The sequence below is a fragment of the Micromesistius poutassou genome, assembly GCF_964030765.1.
Source record: "Micromesistius poutassou genome assembly, chromosome: 8".
NCBI classification, from domain to species: domain Eukaryota; kingdom Metazoa; phylum Chordata; class Actinopteri; order Gadiformes; family Gadidae; genus Micromesistius; species Micromesistius poutassou.
In genome coordinates, this window is record NC_140278.1 from 1,900,690 (window position 1) to 1,922,550 (window position 21,861).

The 21,861-nt window shown below is 48.7% G+C and overlaps 1 protein-coding gene across 5 annotated transcripts; it reads right to left on the reverse strand.

Annotated features, from left to right (window-relative positions):
- Positions 1-10,881: 10,881 nt before the first annotated feature.
- Positions 10,882-19,160, reverse strand: flad1 (flavin adenine dinucleotide synthetase 1). 5 transcript variants are annotated; one of them, XM_084472301.1, is made up of 10 exons: positions 19,077-19,160; positions 18,070-18,252; positions 16,810-17,187; positions 16,338-16,451; positions 13,933-14,200; positions 13,394-13,541; positions 11,983-12,081; positions 11,666-11,855; positions 11,403-11,476; positions 10,882-11,308 (listed from the first exon to the last, which is right to left on the reverse strand). In XM_084472301.1, exons 2-10 carry the CDS (start codon positions 18,247-18,249, stop codon positions 11,173-11,175), a joined length of 1,587 nt encoding a protein of 528 aa, XP_084328427.1. In that variant the 5' UTR covers positions 18,250-18,252; positions 19,077-19,160; the 3' UTR covers positions 10,882-11,172. The 5 variants fall into 5 exon arrangements, with proteins under 5 accessions (XP_084328427.1, XP_084328431.1, XP_084328430.1 ...); XM_084472305.1 differs by having other exon boundaries at positions 18,070-18,249; positions 19,077-19,123; XM_084472304.1 differs by lacking the exon at positions 19,077-19,160 and adding an exon at positions 19,024-19,066 and having other exon boundaries at positions 18,070-18,249.
- Positions 19,161-21,861: the final 2,701 nt, after the last annotated feature.

Genomic DNA, 21,861 nt, shown 5'->3' on the forward strand with positions numbered 1-21,861 from the left:
TTATGAGCAGAGCAAAGGCTGCTGCCTCTTCTCTTCCTCTTCTGCGCACTAATTATGCTGTAGTTGTTAATTAGAAATACCATGGATGGTTTTCCAGTGCAGGAGAAGCTAATGTAGTCTTGACCTTCTAACAAAGTATTCCCTGATCAGCCTTTTCCCCGACAGATATATGCAAAATATTACAAATCTCTGGGATTATGCATGCTGAGACTAAACACAAACACATGTGCAAGCTCATAAACACATGAAGGGTGCTATTCATTTGTCTTTAACCAGGTTTTATCCGGTCCAAAGTGTTGGTAATGTGGGACACACTGGGTGTAAAGTACACCGCTCTCTTCCTCTCCACCTCTAATGCTCTCTCTTCCCCTCGCTCGGCTCCTCTCCTTTGACTCTCATCCTGTTCCCAACCAAAACTAATCCTGACTTCATTTCAGGATCTCTCCTCTTCTTCTCTGACCGGCTTCCCCTCTCCTCCCCATCCTCCAGCTCCTTTCTCTCCTCCGTTCCTTCTGTCTCTCTGGTCTTCTGTCATTCCTCAAGTGGCACTAATCCTTCCTTCTCTCTGTCTCCTCTCTGCTCTCTTCCTCTTCCCTTCCTCATTTTTTATGATCTTTCGCTACTGGAGCAAAACTAATCTGGGGACCATCCACGGCAGTCTCTTATACGCCCCCCCAAAATCCCCCACATCCCCACCCCACACCCTCGTCTCCTCCTCTCTATCTCTTTGTAGTATCTCCCCCCGTACATACAGTAGCTCATTCACACAACTTCCTCCACCATGGCCGCCTCATCCCTCCCTCCCGCCCGCCTGCCTCCCTCACCGCGCCCGGGCGGCTCTGAGCGGCGGGCCGCGCTTGGATGGGAGTTACATGAGGCCAGACAAAGTGGAGGGGACAGAGATGGATGAGAAGAGAGACGGAGGAGAGTTGGAGGAGCGCTCTCTCTCTCTCTCTCTCCTCACTCTCCTTTCTGTCCCGTTCTCTCCGGTTCTCTCTATATTGGGCTGCCCATTAGTGGTGGTTTACCACAGCTGTTGTTGTGCTTCTCCCTGCGGTAATGCCTCACTCACACTCCACACTTTCAGGTTCCCTCCGTGTGTGTGTGTGTGTGTGTGTGTCCATGTGGTGTGTGTGTGCGGTGTGTGTGTGTGTTTGTTTGCGCATGCAGGGCCCTTTGTGAAGGCATGTTTTATTCAGTTTAAAACTACACATCCATCTCGCTCCCTCTCTCTTTTGTCTTTTTCAACTTGTTTTGTGTTGAACACAGAGTACCGTTAATGGAGGGGGGGGGGGGGGCGGCGGGCTTCCCGAGAGAGGACTCTGGTGTGTTAATTAATTGTCATTTGAACATGTGCGTGGCGCACATCGACGTGGGCACATCACGCACACACACACACACACACACACACACACACACACACCAAGGACAGGGTTAGTGATGGAGCGGAGAGTCCGGTACGCCGTCATTGAGCCAAGGTCAAGCACGGCACCGCTGCCCAGTCCCAGGCTCTTCTGCACGCGCAGCTACGCCCCAGCGCAGCTACGCCCCAGCGCAGCGACGCCCAGCGCTCGGTGCCTTAAAGCAAACACACACACGCGCGCTTTACGGACAAGGTTATGAGGACGCGCAGATTCAGAACTATGCAAGAGGAGAGGGGGTAATTACAGCGCAGTGAGTGTTGTTGTCCCTGAAGGGTCCCTGTAGGTCCATCCGTCTCTCTGCTCCCTGCTCGCCCAGGAGTAGGACGGCACAGCGGAGGACTGAGATGACCCAGCCCCAGTCTCTGGAAGCTCGCCCTAATGGTCTTTGTACTTTTCTTTGGGTTACCTTGTAGATCATCTGGTGGGTCGGTGTCTGCTCTTGCGTTGGCCTAGCCAAGAATTGTGCAAGAAAAACAAGAGAAGGGCTTTGCCCATGTTTGCGTCAGAACCAAGCCTCTGCATCCGAGACACCAGAGTGGTGTTATGTTAAACTCTACTGCCCCCCCCCCCCCCCCCACTCCGCACGCACACACACACACACACACACACACACACACACACACACACACACACACACACACCCCTTCCTAATGCTCTTGTAGTCCTCTTCCCCTGCTTCCACCCTCTCCAGTCTTTGCTTTTTTCTTCCCAGATGTCTTTAAACTCAAGCTTCCTACAAATGCGACTTCCTCTGCGTTTCTCTCTATTCTAATTGATTCTCTTTTCTTCCTCTGTGGATGCATTATGTTTTGTGTGTTGCGGGCTCCTGCTGTGAGCAGTCCAAAGCGCTCATTTCAGGTTGGAGAGCTGCGATTCTCCCCCACTTCTTTCAGTCTTTGAGTCCTTAGGGTTTTTTTGATTTGCTTCCTCTTTTGCTGAGCCCCCTCCTGCCCTGTCGCATACACACATAGTACACACACACACACACACACACACACACATGCACACACACTCACGTACACACTCACTCAGACACTCCATTTTCCTAAATACCTTTGTCCTTCCTTGAAACCGATGCACACACACACACACACACACACACACACACACACACACACACACACACACACAAGCACAACTTTAACACACACACACACAGCTATCCAAGCCTACCGCTCTCTCTCTCTCTCTCTCTCTCTCTCTCTCTCTCTCTCTCTCGCGCTCTTTCTCTCTCGCTATCTTTCGCCTGAATTTAAAACGAGAAAAAAATTACTTTACCAATTTCGCCGCAATTTGTGTCATTTGTTTTTGGGCTGGTCCCGGAGCGCCCAGCGGTCCGTCTCCTTACTGGTCCTGTCTGTGTTGCTAAAATGGCGGCATGCAGGAAAGTAGGTGGCGGGCTGTCTGTCTCTGCAGTGGGACGTTCCTGCTACTAGACAGACACGTGTGCACACACACACACACACACACACACACATCCAACGATGGGTGTTGACATACAGTTACACACACACACACACACACACTGCAGTGTAGAGCCAGCTCTGTACTTTGAGGCATGCCACCATGACCGCCATTTTGTGGTGGAGCTCCCCATGAACACGATGTTGTGATCCACGCTGCGCTCGCACGGACCAGCGCCTTCACAAAGAACATTTTTATGGTTTCACAGGTTTTCATTAAAGGGAATCTCGTGGAGGTACATTTAAAAGAATACTCTTTGTAAGATCAATTTATTAAAATACTAAATGTCACCGTATTCAAATTGTATTATTTCGTATGAAATTACACATTTGGTTCGAAGTTAAATAAAGGTTATAAAGGTTAGTAAAAGGTCTAATTTACTTAATTTGTTGGAAAAATATTTTCACTATTAATAGTATGTATTTAGGTTTATACATTTTTGAAAGTGAGGCTTTCACGTCAATAACCTTACTTACATATTTTTTGTACATATTTTGAGCGTTTAAATTCATTCATCGCCATGAACAGATTTATATTTTCACCTTTTTACTTATATGCTGAATATCAATGCTGATTAAGCCATTCCGTTAAGAAAATAATTGACAAACCTTTAACCTTTGCGTTACATTTTCAGTTGTCCGTTCACACGCACAAGCACTGACACACACATTCTCACACACACAGAGCCATTGAACGGGGAATGGCTCTGACCCAGCATGCCATTTAATGGTTCGTTAACCCACGGATGGTTGTTAGTTGTACTGAACATTACGGTCAGTTAGTGGTTCACGTCTTTAGGGGCCCCGTGCGGCCCAGACCCGTGTTCTTACCACTAATACGTTCTCATTTCATACATCAACTTCTGCACCTGCGCCGCGATATTTTCAACCGATTGCTTTTCTCTGTTCTCTGATGAGCTCAGTCCATCACCAGCGATCAGAGCTAGTGTTGTAGATACACCAGTGTGCATGCCCTAGGATCTCGTTGATCCATCCCCATCACACCATCGCTCCATTATCTCCTTTAGTCCACCCCCCCATCACACCATCGCTCCATTATCTCTTTTAGTCCACCCCCCCATCACACCATCGCTCCATTATCTCTTTTAGTCCACCCCCTGCTGAGTGGGACACAAGCAGTCCCCCGGCGCGTCTCTCCCGCTCTCCTTTTCTCTCCCTTATTTCCCTATCTTCCTGACCTTCCATCAGTCTCTCCTTCTTCTCTCTCTTCCTGAGTCTCCACCTCCCAGCCTTTTTCAGTCCACTTCTCGGCTTCCCTCTTCTGTCATTTTGACCCCCCCCCCCACCCCCCATGCACACAGACACACACATAATCTCTGCTATCCCGGCTCTTCCTCATTTCGACAACACTATCCTGTAGCCGTGTGATTCCAGGCCTTCTTCTTTATCCGACCTTTACCAGAATTTGCATAGAGGACATATTTAATGTTCCACAGCCAGAAGTTATTTTTTATACTGTTGGGCTTTGAGTAACGGCAAATGCCATGCCCCGGCCATTTGTCAGTGTGTGTGTGTGTGTGGGGGTGTGTGTGTGTGTGTGTGTGTGTGTGTGTGTGTGTGTGTGTGTGTCTTTCTCTCTATCTCTCTCTCCCTCTATATCTCTCTTTCCTCTCTCTCTATCTCTCTCCCTCTATATATCTCTCTCTTTCCTCTCTCTCTCTCTCTCTCTCTCTCTCTCTCTCTCTCTCTCTCTCTCTCTCTCTCTCTCTCTCTCTCTCTCTCTCTTGTGTTATGTGGGAGCCTGGGTACTCTTACAGTTGTTCTATCCAGAAAGAAAACAGTCAAAAAGTGATACATCAGCAACCTCGTTGTTGAATCAACTCTATCAACAACTATCTTTATTTTTTATCTCTCTCTGTCTCTCTCTCTCTCTCTCTCTCTCTCTCTCTCTCTCTCTCTCTCTCTCTCTCTCTCCTCTTTGTCTAGCATCCGAGGGATCCAAACAGCTACAAGGTGAGATGTGACCTATCAACATGACTTGTTTCAAACAAATGCGTCTAAATCCTGTAATGCAAATGCAGTACAAATACAATACAAAATCAAATTACTATTTGATTAACAAATAATAATCTCTCTCCTTGCTGTCTCCCCCTCTCTCTCTCTCTCGCCCGGCGTCTCCCTCACAGAAGCCCCGGGGACTGCAGGCCATGCAGGTCCACTGGGGAGAGTGTCCCTGCTGCTTCTCCTCTGCGTCCCCCTGCTACTGGCGGTCTGACCCCCTGGTTCCCCTCTCCACCACTGCCCTCATGTCTGTGGCCAGGAGTCAGAGCTACGGTCCAGACAGACAGACCGACAGACAGACAGACAGCCACACGTCTCACCTACGGGACACCAGGACGACTGGGCTGGGGGGCTGGCTTGTGTCGCCGGTGGAGGTGTGACTGCTCAGGGAGCTGTGCTCAAGCGTTTGGGAGCGCAGGTTATTTAGCTGTGCCCTTATCCCCTGCCATGGGTCTGCTCTTCACGGGTTCAAGTAGACTCAAGTGACTAGAGAGACTCAAGGTGAAGACAAGACTTTTCTTTTCCAAAAAGGGGTTTAATTATTAGTCTTTAATGTGCTATTCCTTTCCTTGCCCTTTAGAAGGGTTCCCTCAGAGTACCGCCCTACTGAACACCCCTCACAAGACCCTCCGTGATACCATGGCCCTCCGTCCCTCCCTGGACCTGGTCCGTCCCTCCCTGGTCCGTCCCTCCCTGGACCTGGTCCGTCCCTCCCTGGTCCGTCCCTCCCTGGTCCGTCCCTCCCTGGACCTGGTCCGTCCCTCCCTGGACCTGGTCCGTCCCTCCCTGGACCTGGTCCGTCCCTCCCTGGTCCGTCCCTCCCTGGTCCGTCCCTCCCTGGACCTGGTCCGTCCCTCCCTGGTCCGTCCCTCCCTGGACCGTCCCTCCCTGGTCCGTCCCTCCCTGGACCTGGTCCGTCCCTCCCTGGACCTGGTCCGTCCCTCCCTGGACCTGGTCCGTCCCTCCCTGGACCTGGTCCGTCCCTCCCTGGACCTGGTCCGTCCCTCCCTGGTCCGTCCCTCCCTGGTCCGTCCCTCCCTGGTCCGTCCCTCCCTGGTCCGTCCCTCCCTGGACCTGGTCCGTCCCTCCCTGGTCCGTCCCTCCCTGGTCCGTCCCTCCCTGGACCTGGTCCGTCCCTCCCTGGTCCGTCCCTCCCTGGTCCGTCCCTCCCTGGACCTGGTCCGTCCCTCCCTGGTCCGTCCCTCCCTGGACCTGGTCCGTCCCTCCCTGGTCCGTCCCTCCCTGGTCCGTCCCTGGACCTGGTCCGTCCCTCCCTGGACCTGGTCCCTCCCTGGACCTGGTGTATGGATGTCTGTCCGCACACTCCGTTTATAGCTGACTATAAACTGATGCAATCACATCCATGATGGGACTGGTGAGAAGTCTGTGGAAAATATGAAATGATGATTATTCTCTAATTTATGGTAAAGCAAAACATGTAGCGGTGTAGTGGTGCAGGGCTGTTGCGCCCCCTACTGGGATTAAACTTGTCTCACTGGGAGCTGCACTGGGTTGGCCCATGCAGAAAAATGGTCATTATTATGCTCCAGTTAGTGGTCGGTCAGGGAGCCTGGAGCCTGGAGCCCGGGGCCTGGCTGGGGGTAGTTTGACCGGGGGCCCGGTGCGCCGCTCCACCATCCATTCCGTCTTGGTGGGGTTAATGAGGGGTCTGGGGGGGTCGGGGCCCCGCGGCCTGGCCCACTGCGTACAGGCCCCTGCGGTGTGGTCGTGTTAACGTGCCTACTGTTCAACCAGGTGTGATGCACCACATGTGAGAATGTCCACTGAGCACTTAATCACGCAAGGACTTTTAAAATAATGAACCATAAAGCGAGATGGATGTTTTGTTGCTTACATGCAAGATGATGAAGGTAATGAAGGTTTCCTGCTTTAAGATAAATCTGGAATCTGGAAACATTTTTTGCTGGTGAATAATTAGTAGGCCTGTGTGGTAGATATTGGATGACAATGAATTATTGCCGAAATCACAATCGTTTGTTGTGTTGTTAATAACATATTTTGGATACATTTCCCATGTTGATCTGTTTTTGATTTAGTTGCTATAGTTTTTGTTCGTTTTTTGGTTTTTTAGGCTCAAATTCCAGAATGTTCTTTTCCAAATAAGAACGGTCATACAATTTATATTTTTCTTTTATATGCAAATTGGAACAATAATATTTGTAATACATGTAATTTGAGACATCCTTAATGCGCACATGTTGACTTGACATGTCACATTTATTGCCATGAAATGTCATTTAATTTGGTAAAAAAAAAGAAGTGTGTTGATTTAACTCCATGATGTATGAATTATTCTAAATAGGATTTAAATGTTAGAAACTGTAGGACCTTGTCCAGCTTTTTTAATTTCTCGTGACTCTCCCGGTTCACTGCCACTACATCTTCCTTCTGTGTCATTTACATTTGTTTGCTTTCACATTGTAGTGAAACATGATGCCTCTTCTATGAAGATTCAAGCCAATCTGAGCCCTTGTTTTATACATGGCCTGTCAAAGCAAAATAAATGATTGCAACAAAGCCTGTCACCATTTTTTAATTTAGAAGATTTCCTGAGCAGCTGTCAACACAGTCGTGCGCACATCAAGTGAAAGCCAAGCGAGCTGTGGACCAAAAGATGTCGGGTAGTCCTCAATGTCCTTGGAGTTATAGAAATAGATTGAAATCGAACGTGATTAACTACAATTACCAATGTCAGTTTTGATCAATGGAAAGCAATGGCCCAGATTACCGGAAGACTCCAGAGAACCAGAACATTCACCAGACAGTAATAAACGTATTAAATGCTTTCATATTCATCCTTTCCCTGGACAGATACTGCACAACCTCAAATACATGTGTGTTTGTTCAGGTTAAACTGTATTGGAAACCCTTCACAGTTGTGCTTATGCTAATGCTAATCCTACACCAACATGGTGTAGGATTCACTCTGCCTTTCCAACCCACTATTCTTAATAGCGTCATTTGTAAACCTACGCAACTTAATAAAACAAAATTGAAGATATGCATTTTTTTTAATTGAACATAAACTTTTGTCAATATAATAATTTCATAATTGCAAATTGAATTAATCAAACTAATATATTTTTTTAGTTATCTTATTGCCTGATAAAACCTTCAATTTCGATTTTTTAGATGCACATCAGAAAACAGTATAAGTATAGAATGATATATGATGATATATGAACAATTAAATGTGTTCCAGGTTAACCCAATAGTTAGGCCAATCAATGTTCACTTGTTCCCTTTGGTCAATCTTTCGACCATTAGGCACAGCGCCGCAAACCTTCATTACACTTTGTGATTATTTATGGGCTTTCATTGATCTTTTTTTCCCCTGATCCATTCCCCTCTTCAATATGTAGCTCAGGAAGACAGATGCTTTGGTTTATCTTATATTCCAAGTATTAGAAGAGTATGGAACTGAAATTATATCCTTGCAGGGACTCTGTGAGCATTTGAAATTTCTCAGTATTTTCCAAACCCAACATGTACAGACTGGGTTTATAAAGACATATGGTTCTACTCTTCATATCCTGTACCACAAACAGCAGGAACATCCATATCTGCTCTCTTTGTGAACAATTAAAACAAGGTTTATATTGCTGTTCACCTGGGGCTGTGTTGTTGTATATATACATTACACCATTAGCAGCTTGCTAGGGGATTAAGTAATATGATATGTTTAGCATAACTCTTTTATCTTGTAGAGTTATCAAGAATCATATCATTTTATTTAATTAGTCTTATTTATATCATTGAAACCTATGAATATAGTCCTACTTTTGACTTGAAGTCTGGAATTTCCTACCAGCCACAATATTATCTATTATAATAATAATAATTATTATTATTATTATAATTATAGCCACCACTATCCACGATGTGGATGTTATCTTCACTGATCATCTTTCAACAGCAAAGTCTGATTTTTTATTATTTATTTAACTTTTATTCATGTCCTCACATTGTCAACAGCATCCATAAATGATTAACCTAAATTAATATAAATCGCTTTTGATATCCATGTTTTGATATCAAGGACCAGCGGATGATAAACAGGCATTCATTCATAGCAAGACAGGGATGACCTCGAGTCCCGCATCATGACCCGGCCGGGGCTCGGGGCTCGGGGGTCGGGGCTCGGGGGTCGGGGCTCGGGGCCCGGGGCTCGGGGCCCGGGGCCCGGGGCCCGGGGGCAGACCAACGCCGTCCTGCTCCTTTCTTCCCTCGCTTTCATTTCCTTGCTGGTGCAAAGCAATTTGATACAGATCATCTCATTTCCTGCGTTCTGCTTGCTGCATTTGCATCGACTATGCTTGTTCTTCCTTCTCTCCAGATGACTTCTGACGTCCCGGCGTCCGTTCTGTCCTCTGCTGGGGCGCCTCCCGGCCCCTCCCGGCCCCTCCCGGGCCCCCGGGACCGGCTGAATGCTGTCTCATGCCGCATCAGGCCGAGTGTTACACCGCTCCAACTCTGGGGCAATTGGATTAGCGTCGTAGACGGACCATCGCTTTGGAAAGAAAAAAATACATTCACCAAACCACACGTGTTTGGGAATGTAATGGCAAGTGGATTTTATTTTCCGTGTTCAAAACGTTTATTGGGTGTTTTTATACGTTGAGCTGCAAAAGTGTCACACTGACTCCACATTATTTGATTTTTCTCAAATTACAAAGAAGCCTTGCATGAATTGCAAAACGTGTGCAATGGAATGACTGAGTAGGCATATGGGTTATTGAACTCTTATCAACATTACTAGTCTACTTCAAATCAGAAATACATTAAGGATGAGCAGGATGAGCGATGGGTTAGTCAATTAAGAGTCTGCCGCAAGACCAGATGACATCAAGGACCATCCCTCTCTCTTCATGACATATAGACCAGTGTCTTCAACCTGTGCTACCAGGGACTAGGTGCTACGTGGGATTTCATATGAAATAATTATCTATTATGAACATTGTTCAGTAAATATAGTAGGCTTATGGAAGATTATTATTTCAAAAATAGTGTCGCCTTGTGCATTCCGTCCTGTTTTCCATTGTAATGTTGTCTATTGATGCTTTGTGTTCATTTGTGTTTGCTAAATAAGCACACTGGATCATCAGTGGAAAGCCTTTGTCCTCCCACTGGCCCCATGCCCTGGCCTTGGCCCTCGATAGTGATCCTTGTGCGCCTTTTTTTTTTACCGTTTGCACGATGTGGTCCGTCCGCGAAAGGTCTTCTCTAAACCTCTACCTGCTCAAGATCTATGCTCCAGCTAGCCGGGGTCCCCAGTAAACAAGTGTGTGTGTGTGTGTGTGTGTGTGTGTGTGTGTGTGTGTGTGTGTGTGTGTGTGTGTGAATGTAGGCAATAAAGTCAGCCGATTGAAGTATAATATAAAGTATAAAGTAGATGCAGGCTTTTAGGGCTACTATTAAGTGGCCAGTTTGGTTATCTGACTGAAAAATAGACGATGTCCGAAAACCACTCGCCTAATGCAAATAAATATATACAAAAAAATCATAATACAACAAAGTTAGGGCGTTGATCGGAGCGCTAAATATGCTTTGTTGCATACCGTTTTATCTAAATACACCGGCTTAAATCTACCTCCAGCTTGGACGCTTGGGTGTGGGTGATTGTAGTGTGCGCGGACCATGCACAAGTCACCGGTTTATTAGATCGGCCCTCATCGATCTCTGCAGCGGGCCGGTGACTAATCTGCAGTTAGGAAAAGGGGAGATCGATCACTTGTGGATTGAATCATGTTTGAAAACAGAGAACGTAATTTATTGTAATCACGGTCCTTAATGGAAAACGTGAGAACAACGCTCCCTGGAGGTTAAAATGGCTCATTGCACCATTGCACATTTTGAATAGTATTTCAATTATTAAGCGTTGGAGAGCCTATTTACAACGTTGACGCGTATATATCTACTTAGTACTTGCAATGAATGGGTCAATACATTCGAAGCAGAACAATGAAACATGTCATATTTTATTGAACACATGGATGGAGCAATTCTTTTATACTGAAATACAACAAGGTATACATATGGAATTGTACAAGGGCGCGCACACACACACACACACACACACAGACACAGAAGCACACGCCAGACAGTAGTTGCATCTTGAAGAGTTGAATCCTTCAGTGATATCCCGCCTCTCCTCCCCCTGCCCCCATCACAGAGGGCAGGTGAGGACCGGCCCGACCCAGAGGCCCCGGGCCCCGGGCCCCCGGCCCCCGGTGCCCGGGGCCTCAGGCCCGAGAGTTGCGCTCCTCCTCCTCGTTCTCCAGCAGGTAGGCCGGCCTGTAGCTCGTCACGCCCCTGGCGTCCACGCTCTGCAGGGACTTGTTCCGAGAGGTGTTATCCATGCTGCCCAACGACGTGTACCTGTTGAGAGACGGGCACGGGTTCACAGCCAATCAGGAGCCTGAGAGCAGGGGGGCCACACTGTGGAGGAGGTGACGTTGAGGCGGGCTCTCACCCTTTGTCGTAGAGGACGCAGTAGGGAACGTACAGCGTCCTCAAGAAGGACCAGATGTCATGGTAGGTCCAGTCCTGAGCAGAACACAAGGAACACTGACGTCACTGAAGTACGGGCTAGGACCACGGATTCAGTCTGTGGGTTTGATCCGACGTGGGCAGTCTGCCCGTAGGCCTCCCTGAGCCCTACCTGCTCGTTAGTATCACAGTCTAATCCTGACAGTGAGCAGTAGGTCGTGTGTGTTGCGTGTGCAGGCGTCTCACCAGCAGCGGGTTGACCCTCATGTAGTGGGGCCATCCCGGGTCGGTGGGGCACATGGCCGTGAGGGTGTGTGAGTAGGGGTCACTCCTCCGGGTCCCCATGAGGACCGCCTTGAGGGCCGGCCTGCTCTCCTGCACCTGGCTGAGGGCCTGGCGGATGCTGCCCTCTACCGAGAACAGTTCCAGGTCGTACCTAGGGAACATGGAAGAAGACCACGGAGGATCCATTTTAACCCCCAGAGACGGAGCAATACTAACGACGGCCACGTTGGAGCGATCATTTAAGTGATGCCTCATGTATCCTCTCTAAAGAGTCTGACCTCTTGATTGTGTCTTGAAGGAACCTCTCCATCTCTGGGAACGGAGCCACGATGCGTATGTACAGAGCGTTCAGCTTGTCTTTACCATCCGGATACTTCCTGAGGGGAGGGAGGGACAAACACGGTACAGAGGAGAGAGCGAGGGAGACGCGTGTTAAAAAAAGAATCCTTCCAGTGTCGACTGAACAAATGTAAACAAGGGGGAGAAACCGTAGTAACTTGTTGTGGTGTCTTTTACTCTGGGATTCCTTGTAGCTTGGTTTCTCAAATCCATAAAAAAAAAAAACACTACAGTCGTGCCAACTTTTGCATCCTTGTTATTCATGCCACCACCGAATAAGCCTACTACTGCTACCAAGGGAAACTACCATAGACACACAGCCCCACTACTAGTAACGTTTGAAAACAAGTGACTCTCCCGCTATCTTTTAGCTGGTACACTTTGGTGAAGCATCAGTCAACATAGCATGCTAGGCTAGCGGGGGCTAGCTGTGTCAGTGAGCGTGGATGCTCGCGGCGGCCTGTGAACACTGGGAGTGGGTGTGATGGACTGCAGCCGATTAGGAAGCTAACCACTCATGTAATGAGGGCTGGCTAATGTTGTCCCACCTCATACGGAGACTGTAAAGTACCTGCGTGGCAGACATTGCTACCCACAAAGAGTGAATGCTAACAACCTTATTTAATGTAGACTCGTCTCTGCATCCTATTAACACGCCGTCCTCGCCTCGCCTGTTCATTAGTGACAGTGGAGGCGCTTGCTCTGGCAGCAATCTTATTATTAACACTCTGACCGGCTGGGTTTTCAGAGGTAATCAACTTGTGGATCCCTGTAGTAATCCGGCCAACCGTGTCACCGTGTCTTTGAGGACTTCATGCAGTGCTTGTAGAACACCCCTCCATGCGAGGTGCTCTAGGTGGGTGGTCCGCCTCTACAATAGAAGCTCACTATTTATCACCGCATGTTGACATGAATCGACCTCACCGCGTCGGGCCCCAAGCACTGAGAAATGAACTGTTGCAGTGTGTTCAGCATTCTAACGTCTAATTCCCACCAATAACAGTTTATATAGACCAGATATTTTGATACCTAAAGGGGCGATAAGGGGCGATGGAAGTGAGAATCTGTTTCTGATCCTCGTTGGGGAAATTACTATTCATGTCTGTAAGACCCACTTTCAACGCCTTATTATCAGTTACTGGCTTCAGGAAATGGAGCGTAGTAATGCACTCGATCTTTCCATCTGTGACCATGGCATTCATGTCTCTGACTGACTGGTTGTCATTTTCTTCAGCACAAGAGGCGTGATCAACGGGCTAAATTGACTCTGTACGCAACTGGCTGCTTGCCGTTGCTTCCCTGTCGTCATTGCGGGGGGGTACCCAGTCCAGCGGTCTCCCTCTGCCTTACCGTCTCAGAGCAGCGTAGTAGAGGTGCAGCAGGGCTGTGCAGTCCTTCCCTCCGTTGAAGCCCACGCAGATCTCCTCAGCACTGTACTGATCCAGCGCCATCTCCATCGTCTTCAAAGCAGACGCCACTTTGTCCCCGAGCGCCGTGCCTTAAGGTGCACAACATGTGCATCACCAGAGGAAGTTACGCCTCTTTTCAATGTGTCAACAAACGTTGTTATGATGGAGTATGCTTCTTTGAAAATCAATGATACATTTTAACAAATAACACACACACATACATACATACACACATACACACACACATATACATACACACATACACACACACATATACATATATATATATATATATATATATATATATATATCAAGATTCCTCATACTCTTCCTGTACTGAATTAATTGCATACCAAGTAGAACTGTAAGGTCATCCAGTCAATCCTGCTACTTCTGTCTGTTGTTCCCCCAGCGGTACACACTGGTGTCCAGTGTTGTGAGCGTACTTGTGAGTGACTTGTGAGTGGTTGCCGTGCTCACCGCTATTGGCCAGCGTGTAGACCTCGGCGGTGGCGATGGCCACGGGGTCGCTCACCAGCGGCACCACGCTGCCCTTGGGCAGCACCTCCAGCAGCTGCACCCGGGCGTGGTCCACCCCCTCCCGGCTGCTGGAGTCCAGGACCAGCCTGACACGGTGGTAGTTGCTCAGCCAGTCGGGGTAGGAGCCCAGGGAGACCCTGCGGCCCCAGTCCGCCTGCAGCCGGCTCAGCGCCGGGGCGATGTCCACCTCGTCCGCGTCCACAAACACCTGACACAGACACACCGTCACTGGAGCCCACCCACGGGGGCCTGGAGCCCACCCACAGGGGCCTGGAGGCCCGGGGGCCCACCCACAGGGGCCTGGAGCCTACCCACAGGGGCCTGGAGGCCTGGAGGCCCACCCACGGGGGGCCTGGAGCCCACCCACAGGGGCCTGGAGGCCTGGAGGCCCACCCACGGGGGCCTGGAGCCTACCCACAGGGGCCTGGAGGCCTGGAGGCCCACCCACGGGGGCCTGGAGGCCCACCCACAGGGGCCTGGAGGCCTGGAGGCCCACCCACGGGGGGCTTGGAGGCCCACCCAGGGGGGCCTGGAGGCCTGGGCCTGCGCCATACAGTATGTATGATACATTTATACAAAAAGACAATAAGACAGTTAGACAAGACAGGATAAACAACAGCGTTTCCCTCAGCCAACCACCCCCCCACCCTACCACACCCCCCCACACTCAACATCGGGACAGAGGACACAAACCCCACTATACATTATGAGTAGGATGGTAAAGTGCAGTTGTGCATACTGTGACAGTCCAGCTGGAAAGAAAGTGCATAGTGCTATTTAAAATGCTGCCCTGCAGGTCATTTCTTGTGTAATACTAGTTGGAATAAATGACCTACTAGCTCGATTTGTTTGGAAATATGGTAGCCTAAGCCTCTGATGGCAACACCTCATAGGCCCGGTGTAGAGGATGTGACATGTCTTCACTAATTTCTAGACCTTTCTTCAACGCCCAGGTCATGGACCATACTGTCTAGCTTTTGTCCCGCAACCTTACTGGCCATGTTAACTATCTTGCTTAGTTTGCTTTTGTTGGTTACTGACAAGGAGAAATACCACGCAACAGAACAGAAAAGTAAAATGCTCTCCATGAAAGAGTGATAGAAGAGTAACATCATATCTCTATCCACTCTAAATTGTCTCAGCTTGCGCATAAAATGCAGCCTTTGCAGCCCCTTTTTATAGATGTGTCGGTATTACTGGTCCATTGCAACTTATCATCTATTATTGTCCCTAAGTATTTGTATTCAGTTACAATCCCAATGTCTTCGCCATTTATAACCATACACTGGTGGGGCTGGCTCCCAGTTCTATAGTCTATTATTATTTCCTTTGTTTTCTTTACGTTTAAGAGAAGACAGCTGGACCTACACCAGTCTGTGAACTGATCCACCCAGGCCCTGTAGTGGGTCTCATCGTTATTCTGTATTAACCCCACTATTGCTGTGTCGTCTGCAAATTTGATTGTGACATGCTCATTACTGTAGAGAGTGAACAACACTGGTGAGATGACACTGCCCTGTGGGGATCCTGTATTGGTCATAATCGGGGAGGACACAGCTTCATTTACCCTAACACACTGTGCTCTCTCCGTCAGAAAGCACTCGACCCACCTAATTATGTTAGGATTTACCCCTAACTGCCACAGCCTCTCCATCATAATGTGGGGCCTGATGGCGTTGAAGATGAAGAGAACGTGGGCATATCGTTTGGGCCTATCCAAGTGGCAATAGATATTATGGAGCATATACAGTAGGGCATCATCTGTACTCCGCTTGTTATTATCATACATTGTTTCATGTAGCGATACAAGTTCCCGTGTAAGCACTGCCCTGCAATACAGTTTCAATAACCGCATGGCCGATGTGTGGCCTCAACACTTTATCAGCCATTGACTAGGTCACCAATTAACCAATTGCTTACATGTAATAGACCATCCACAGAGGCCTGATCATGGGATAAACACAGGAGGAACTCATTGCACTAATTATAAGTGAAGTGCTGGATTTCGGTCTTTATTCATGGTCCAAACTGAGTTTTCCGTTACTCGTCTTAACTTCAGTTAATTTCAGTTCAAGTTTCCTTCCTTCATGTGTTGAGCGCCACCTTGAGGAGCAGTGAAATCGGTTTAGAGCGCCTTATTTTATTAATTTAAAAAATGATATTTGGGGCGACATTCCCTGTCTTACTCCTCAGGAATAAATATGCAAGATAAATTCTTCAAAAAATATTAAAATATATTGATATTTGGCGGCAGTGTATCGATATACATATCTCACGAGGAGGGGAGAGGATATATCGCCGTATCGATATTTGTCCCACCCCTACTAAGTGGTCGATGGAGGTACCTCTCGGGTGTGAAAGCTGTTTCCTGAGCCGGCAAACAGGTGCTCCACTCCGCTGAAGGCTCGTTCCAACAGAGAGGGGATGCCAGGAAAGATGTACACGTTACGCACACTGACCTGTGGACGGCCATCACAGTGAGATCATCCCTAGTTTCCTACACAATATTGCGAGGGTTGTGATGCGGTACAATTCCAACTTATCTGAGAGTTATTGTTTCAGAAATGTACAGTTTAAAAGTATCTAAATCCTTTATAATACAGGAAATGCCATGTTTTTTTTAAGCCAAAATATATGTTGCCATGTATCTAGCAAAGCAGCATTGAATTAATTAAGGCTTAGAACACCATCAATTTAAGAATTGGTATCATGTTATTTTACTAGAACAGGGCGTGGCTAATATGATATATAATATTGGCTAATATTGTTCTTGTACCAACACACACAGAGCATGTTGAGGCAGAGCAGGGGACTCACCAGAGGGTAGCGGAGAGGCTGTCTGGTCTGGGGGTCCACTCCGTAGTTCAGCTGGGCAGAGAGAGGCACCATGGCCAGCTTCGTGGCGCCGCTCTCCTTGTCCACCTTCCCGAAGAACTCCTCCACCAGCCTTGCCAGCTCCGGGTGGAGAATGACCTCCTCTTGGAACGCCATGGCGACGCTCTCAAACGTCACGTCGTCATGGGTAGGGCCGATGCCCCCCGAGGTGAGCAGGTGGGTGTACTGGGGCGAGAGGAGGGCCACCTCCTTGGCGATGACCTCCTGGACGTCCGGAACCACGGTGATGCGCCGCACCGACACGCCCAGCCTCCGTAGCGCTCGCGTCAGGAAGCCGCTGTTGGTGTCCACCGTGTGGCCCTGGAAGGAGTCAAACACCTCAGTACTGCCACGTAACAAATATAGACAACGTCAGAAAGAATCCCAGCCGAAAGGTTTTGGTTCAAAGTCCAATGTCCCATCTACCATCATTGCAAAATATGGGCCCTTTTCCATGGCCACTCTGGCCAGTCAAACCATTTCCCTTTTCCATGGCCACTCTGGACCTTTAATACAAAATCTGTTGTGCGTTCTTGTGTCTGAGGCATCATACATTCTTATTACTATATAAGCCTTATTAAAAGGGTAATGAAGGTTTAGATAAAAGCGCATCAGCAATTTAAGTGTGACGATATTCGCTTACCAAACAAAATAGCCTGTTGAAAAACAAGAGATTTATTACTGATAAGTCGTGGTCTAAAGACTGGGGATTGGACAATATTTCACACTATAAGATCGTTGATATTTTTATTCAACATGGTTAGTTCCCAATATCAAGGTCATTTTGTCATTTGGCACTCAAGAAAATATTTGTGGAACACTGTCCATGTGTAATCAAGTCTTATCTGAAATAAATCAGCTCTCAATACGCTATGAGATTAGGAAGAAAAAAAGGAGGCCTATTGAACGTCAAACTGAATTCATCATTGTGGATATAATTGTGTATATCTCTGTATCGTTAATGTTTTAAATGATTCAATCAAATTTGACAGTAGGCTTAAAATATCTGCCATTGATTGTAGACAAGTTAAAGAACTACTTTGAGCCTGTTGGTATGGAGACGAGTGCGTCGAACCCATCCACGCCAGTCCTCCATTGTAGAATAAAGGAGAAATGTTATCTAACCCAACTCTGCTCACATGAGTTGTATCATAATGTGCTATTCTAAATGACCTATTCTAAATACCTTGTGCATCCACTCACCTTGAGTATTTCGTCCCCGATTATGAGGATGGCAGCAGTGTTAGATTCATCTTCATCGGTCTTTGCTGTTGAGTACGGACGGGGTTCCTGAAGACTGCCTGCCATGGTTGCCTTGGTGACCTGAGCTGCCACTCTCCTCACGCGGACCGCTGCTCTGCTCAGCGTGGCAAATGCCTGCATCTACTGGCAGGAAGGCCCCGGAACGACACACGATCCACAACGATTAGTGACAAAAATACCTCACAGCTCAAACTGTTTCTTGTGACTCAAAACACTCTGTGCTTTCTGTATTTTGTATTTTCTGTATTTCTATGCTTTAATGGTCACGTTACAGGTGAAAGAGGTCTAAACCAGATATCAACCTTTTATTAGTGTTGGCTTACTATTGGTCCAGCCAAGATACAGTAAACTAGGTCATGTTGGTTTACATTACACTATGTATACTATGCATGAAATGGTTCACATTAGAAGTTCTCCTCTCATGTCGCATGATGGATGTTCACTGGGAACGTGAGGCAGCGATGAAAGCAAATCGATCGTAGAAGGGAAGTAGCTGGACCAAATTCTTGGGAGCTCGTATGTAGAAAAGTTTGCGTCAAGGTGGGAGGGGGAACGTGACTAGACAGAATTTCAAGCGCAAGGCTTACTATGGGCACTATCACCAAAAGATAAGGAAAATGGACTACATTGCACATCGACAATGACATGCATTAGTTTTCTTCTGTGAGAGGGGAAGGCACGACTTAATCGGATGATGGGAGAATCTGATTTAGCAAATGAAACAAAAGGTAGCCAGCAGTTACTTAAGAAAAGTAACACACTTGAACCTGATCGGCTGCCTTACAAGTGCAGTAACTGTGACTTCTGTGTTCAGCTGACCATATAACAATCTACGGATGACTGTACGTTCAGCCATAGCTCCCAATAACGAATACAATTGACCACAATACACACCGTTGTCGCAATCAATTCAAGCTTAAGAAGCCTACATGTTTTCCACAGCTTACCCCTTGGACCGCATCTGTCGTCCTTGCGTAAGCACCGCCTCAATCAGGGAACAGCGGAACCGCCCAATCACAGACGCCGTACTACCCCATGGGGCGGGTCCGGACATAACCACCATCTCGCTCAGGGACAGCGGCACCGCCCAATCACAGACGCCGTACTACCCCCTGGGGTCGGGTCCGGATGTAGCCACGCCCCCGAGCTCCGCAGAAGCGCGCTAGCCGCTCCATCGTTCTGGGAACATCACGTGTGATGAACATGTGCTCATGCGTTTCTAAGACACTACACATATTGGTAAATGGTAATATTGCCGATGGTTGGCATGCTCGTAAAACCGCCCGAACGGAGAGACTCTTCCTGGATGCTCAGACAGATCTTCTTCTCTCTGAATAATGGCATAATGTAACAAGTCCGCCTCTGCTGGTCACATGACAGATGGCAGGTGAAGAAGTGTGCCCTTGTCTCGATGCATGTAATGTGTGTCATTCAACGAATACACACTGGCAACAAAGTACAGTATGACTCCCAGTAACTGGTGCATTAGTGTCCACTCACAACTCTTGTGTGCTACTGGATTCAGCATCTCAGCGTCTACTAGGACCAGTAAGAACCATTATTTCCACTGGGCCAACACAATTTCCCCCTCCATGTAAAACACTTGTTGACCGTTGCTCGTTTTTAAAACGTCTTGAGACCCGCTGTTACACACTATTCCACTCTCAACAACCCCTTTCCCACTTTGGCTAATGTGTTCTGTGTAGTGTCATAGCCTATCATTTATGTCATGTCATTTACACTCCTGTGCCAGGGAGAGACAGACTATTTAAATACAGATTTATTTTCTGTAATTTGCACAGCATTTTTGCACTAGAATCAACCATGGCTGATACCACTTGAATACTTTACACTTTATACTCACACTTTACTACACCTCATTACTTATAATTACTTATTACCACTCTTATTACTTACTTTTTAAAATTTGTATTATCATTATGTTTTATTGTGGTCTATGCTGCTACTTATTTTTAACATCTTTTAACTTATCTTCATGTATTGTTGCTGCTATGTGGCTGAAACCAAGCCTAAGAATGTTACTGTACCTACTGTTACTGTACTATTGTACAGTAACAGTAGGTACAGTAACAGATGTGATAAAAAAGATTCTAATGTGGTTCTGATTCTGAGAGGAGTCACCACCAGGTGCAGCAGACCGGCCCAACAGACCGGCCCAACGAACACACCCAACAGACCGGCCCAACGAACACACCCAACAGACCGGCCCAACAGACCGGCCCAACGAACACACCCAACAGACCGGCCCAACAGACCGGCCCAACGAACACACCCAACAGACCGGCCCAACGAACACACCCAACAGACCGGCCCAACAGACCGGCCCAACGAACACACCCAACAGACCGGCCCAACGAACACACCCAACAGACCGGCCCAACAGACCGGCCCAACGAACACACCCAACAGACCGGCCCAACGAACACACCCAACAGACCGGCCCAACGAACACACCCAACAGACCGGCCCAACAGACCGGCCCAACAGACCGGCCCAACGAACACACCCAACAGACCGGCCCAACGAACACACCCAACAGACCGGCCCAACAGACCGGCCCAACGAACACACCCAACAGACCGGCCCAACGAACACACCCAACAGACCGGCCCAACAGACCGGCCCAACGAACACACCCAACAGACCGGCCCAACAGACCGGCCCAACAGACCGGCCCAACGAACACACCCAACAGACCGGCCCAACGAACACACCCAACAGACCGGCCCAACAGACCGGCCCAACGAACACACCCAACAGACCAGCCCAACAGACCGGCCCAACGAACACACCCAACAGACCGGCCCAACAGACCGGCCCAACGAACACACCCAACAGACCGGCCCAACAGACCGGCCCAACGAACACACCCAACAGACCGGCCCAACAGACCGGCCCAACAGACCGGCCCAACGAACACACCCAACAGACCGGCCCAACGAACACACCCAACAGACCGGCCCAACAGACCGGCCCAACGAACACACCCAACAGACCGGCCCAACGAACACACCCAACAGACCGGCCCAACGAACACACCCAACAGACTGGCCCAACGAACACACCCAACAGACCGGCCCAACAAACACACCCAACAGACCGGCCCAACAGACCGGCCCAATGAACACACCCAACAGACCGGCCCAACGAACACACCCAACAGACCGGCCCAACGAACACACCCAACAGACCGGCCCAACAGACCGGCCCAACGAACACACCCAACAGACCGGCCCAACGAACACACCCAACAGACCGGCCCAACAGACCGGCCCAACGAACACACCCAACAGACCGGCCCAACGAACACACCCAACAGACCGGCCCAACGAACACACCCAACAGACCGGCCCAACAGACCGGCCCAACGAACACACCCAACAGACCGGCCCAACGAACACACCCAACAGACCGGCCCAACGAACACACCCAACAGACCGGCCCAACAGACCGGCTTAGTGACGTCACCCGCCAGGTGCAGACCGGCCCGCCCCGGTGACGTCACCCGCCAGGTGCAGTAGAGTGGGCCAACCAATCCGCCCTGCAGACTGCAGACTGGCCCGGTGACGTCACCGTCTGTTCGCGGAAGCGTCTGCTCCGTGACCGCGGGGGGGGGGGAGAGAGAGAGAGGAGCAGGAGCAGGAGCGGAAGGCAGAGAAGAAAAGTTGACTCGCTTCTTAGGAAGTTAATCACTCATGTAAAAACGAGTGT

Bases quoted from the DNA above. Each gene is read 5' to 3' on its own strand.
- flad1 (XM_084472301.1), bottom strand. From the start codon at position 18,249: ATGCAGGCATTTGCCACGCTGAGCAGAGCAGCGGTCCGCGTGAGGAGA. The intron at 12,082-13,393 runs GTAAGGCAGAGG...CCCTCCCCTCAG, and splicing joins TACTACGCTGCTCTGAGACG to GAAGTATCCGGATGGTAAAG. The intron at 11,477-11,665 runs GTGAGACGCCTG...TGTTCTGCTCAG, and splicing joins TGAGGGTCAACCCGCTGCTG to GACTGGACCTACCATGACAT.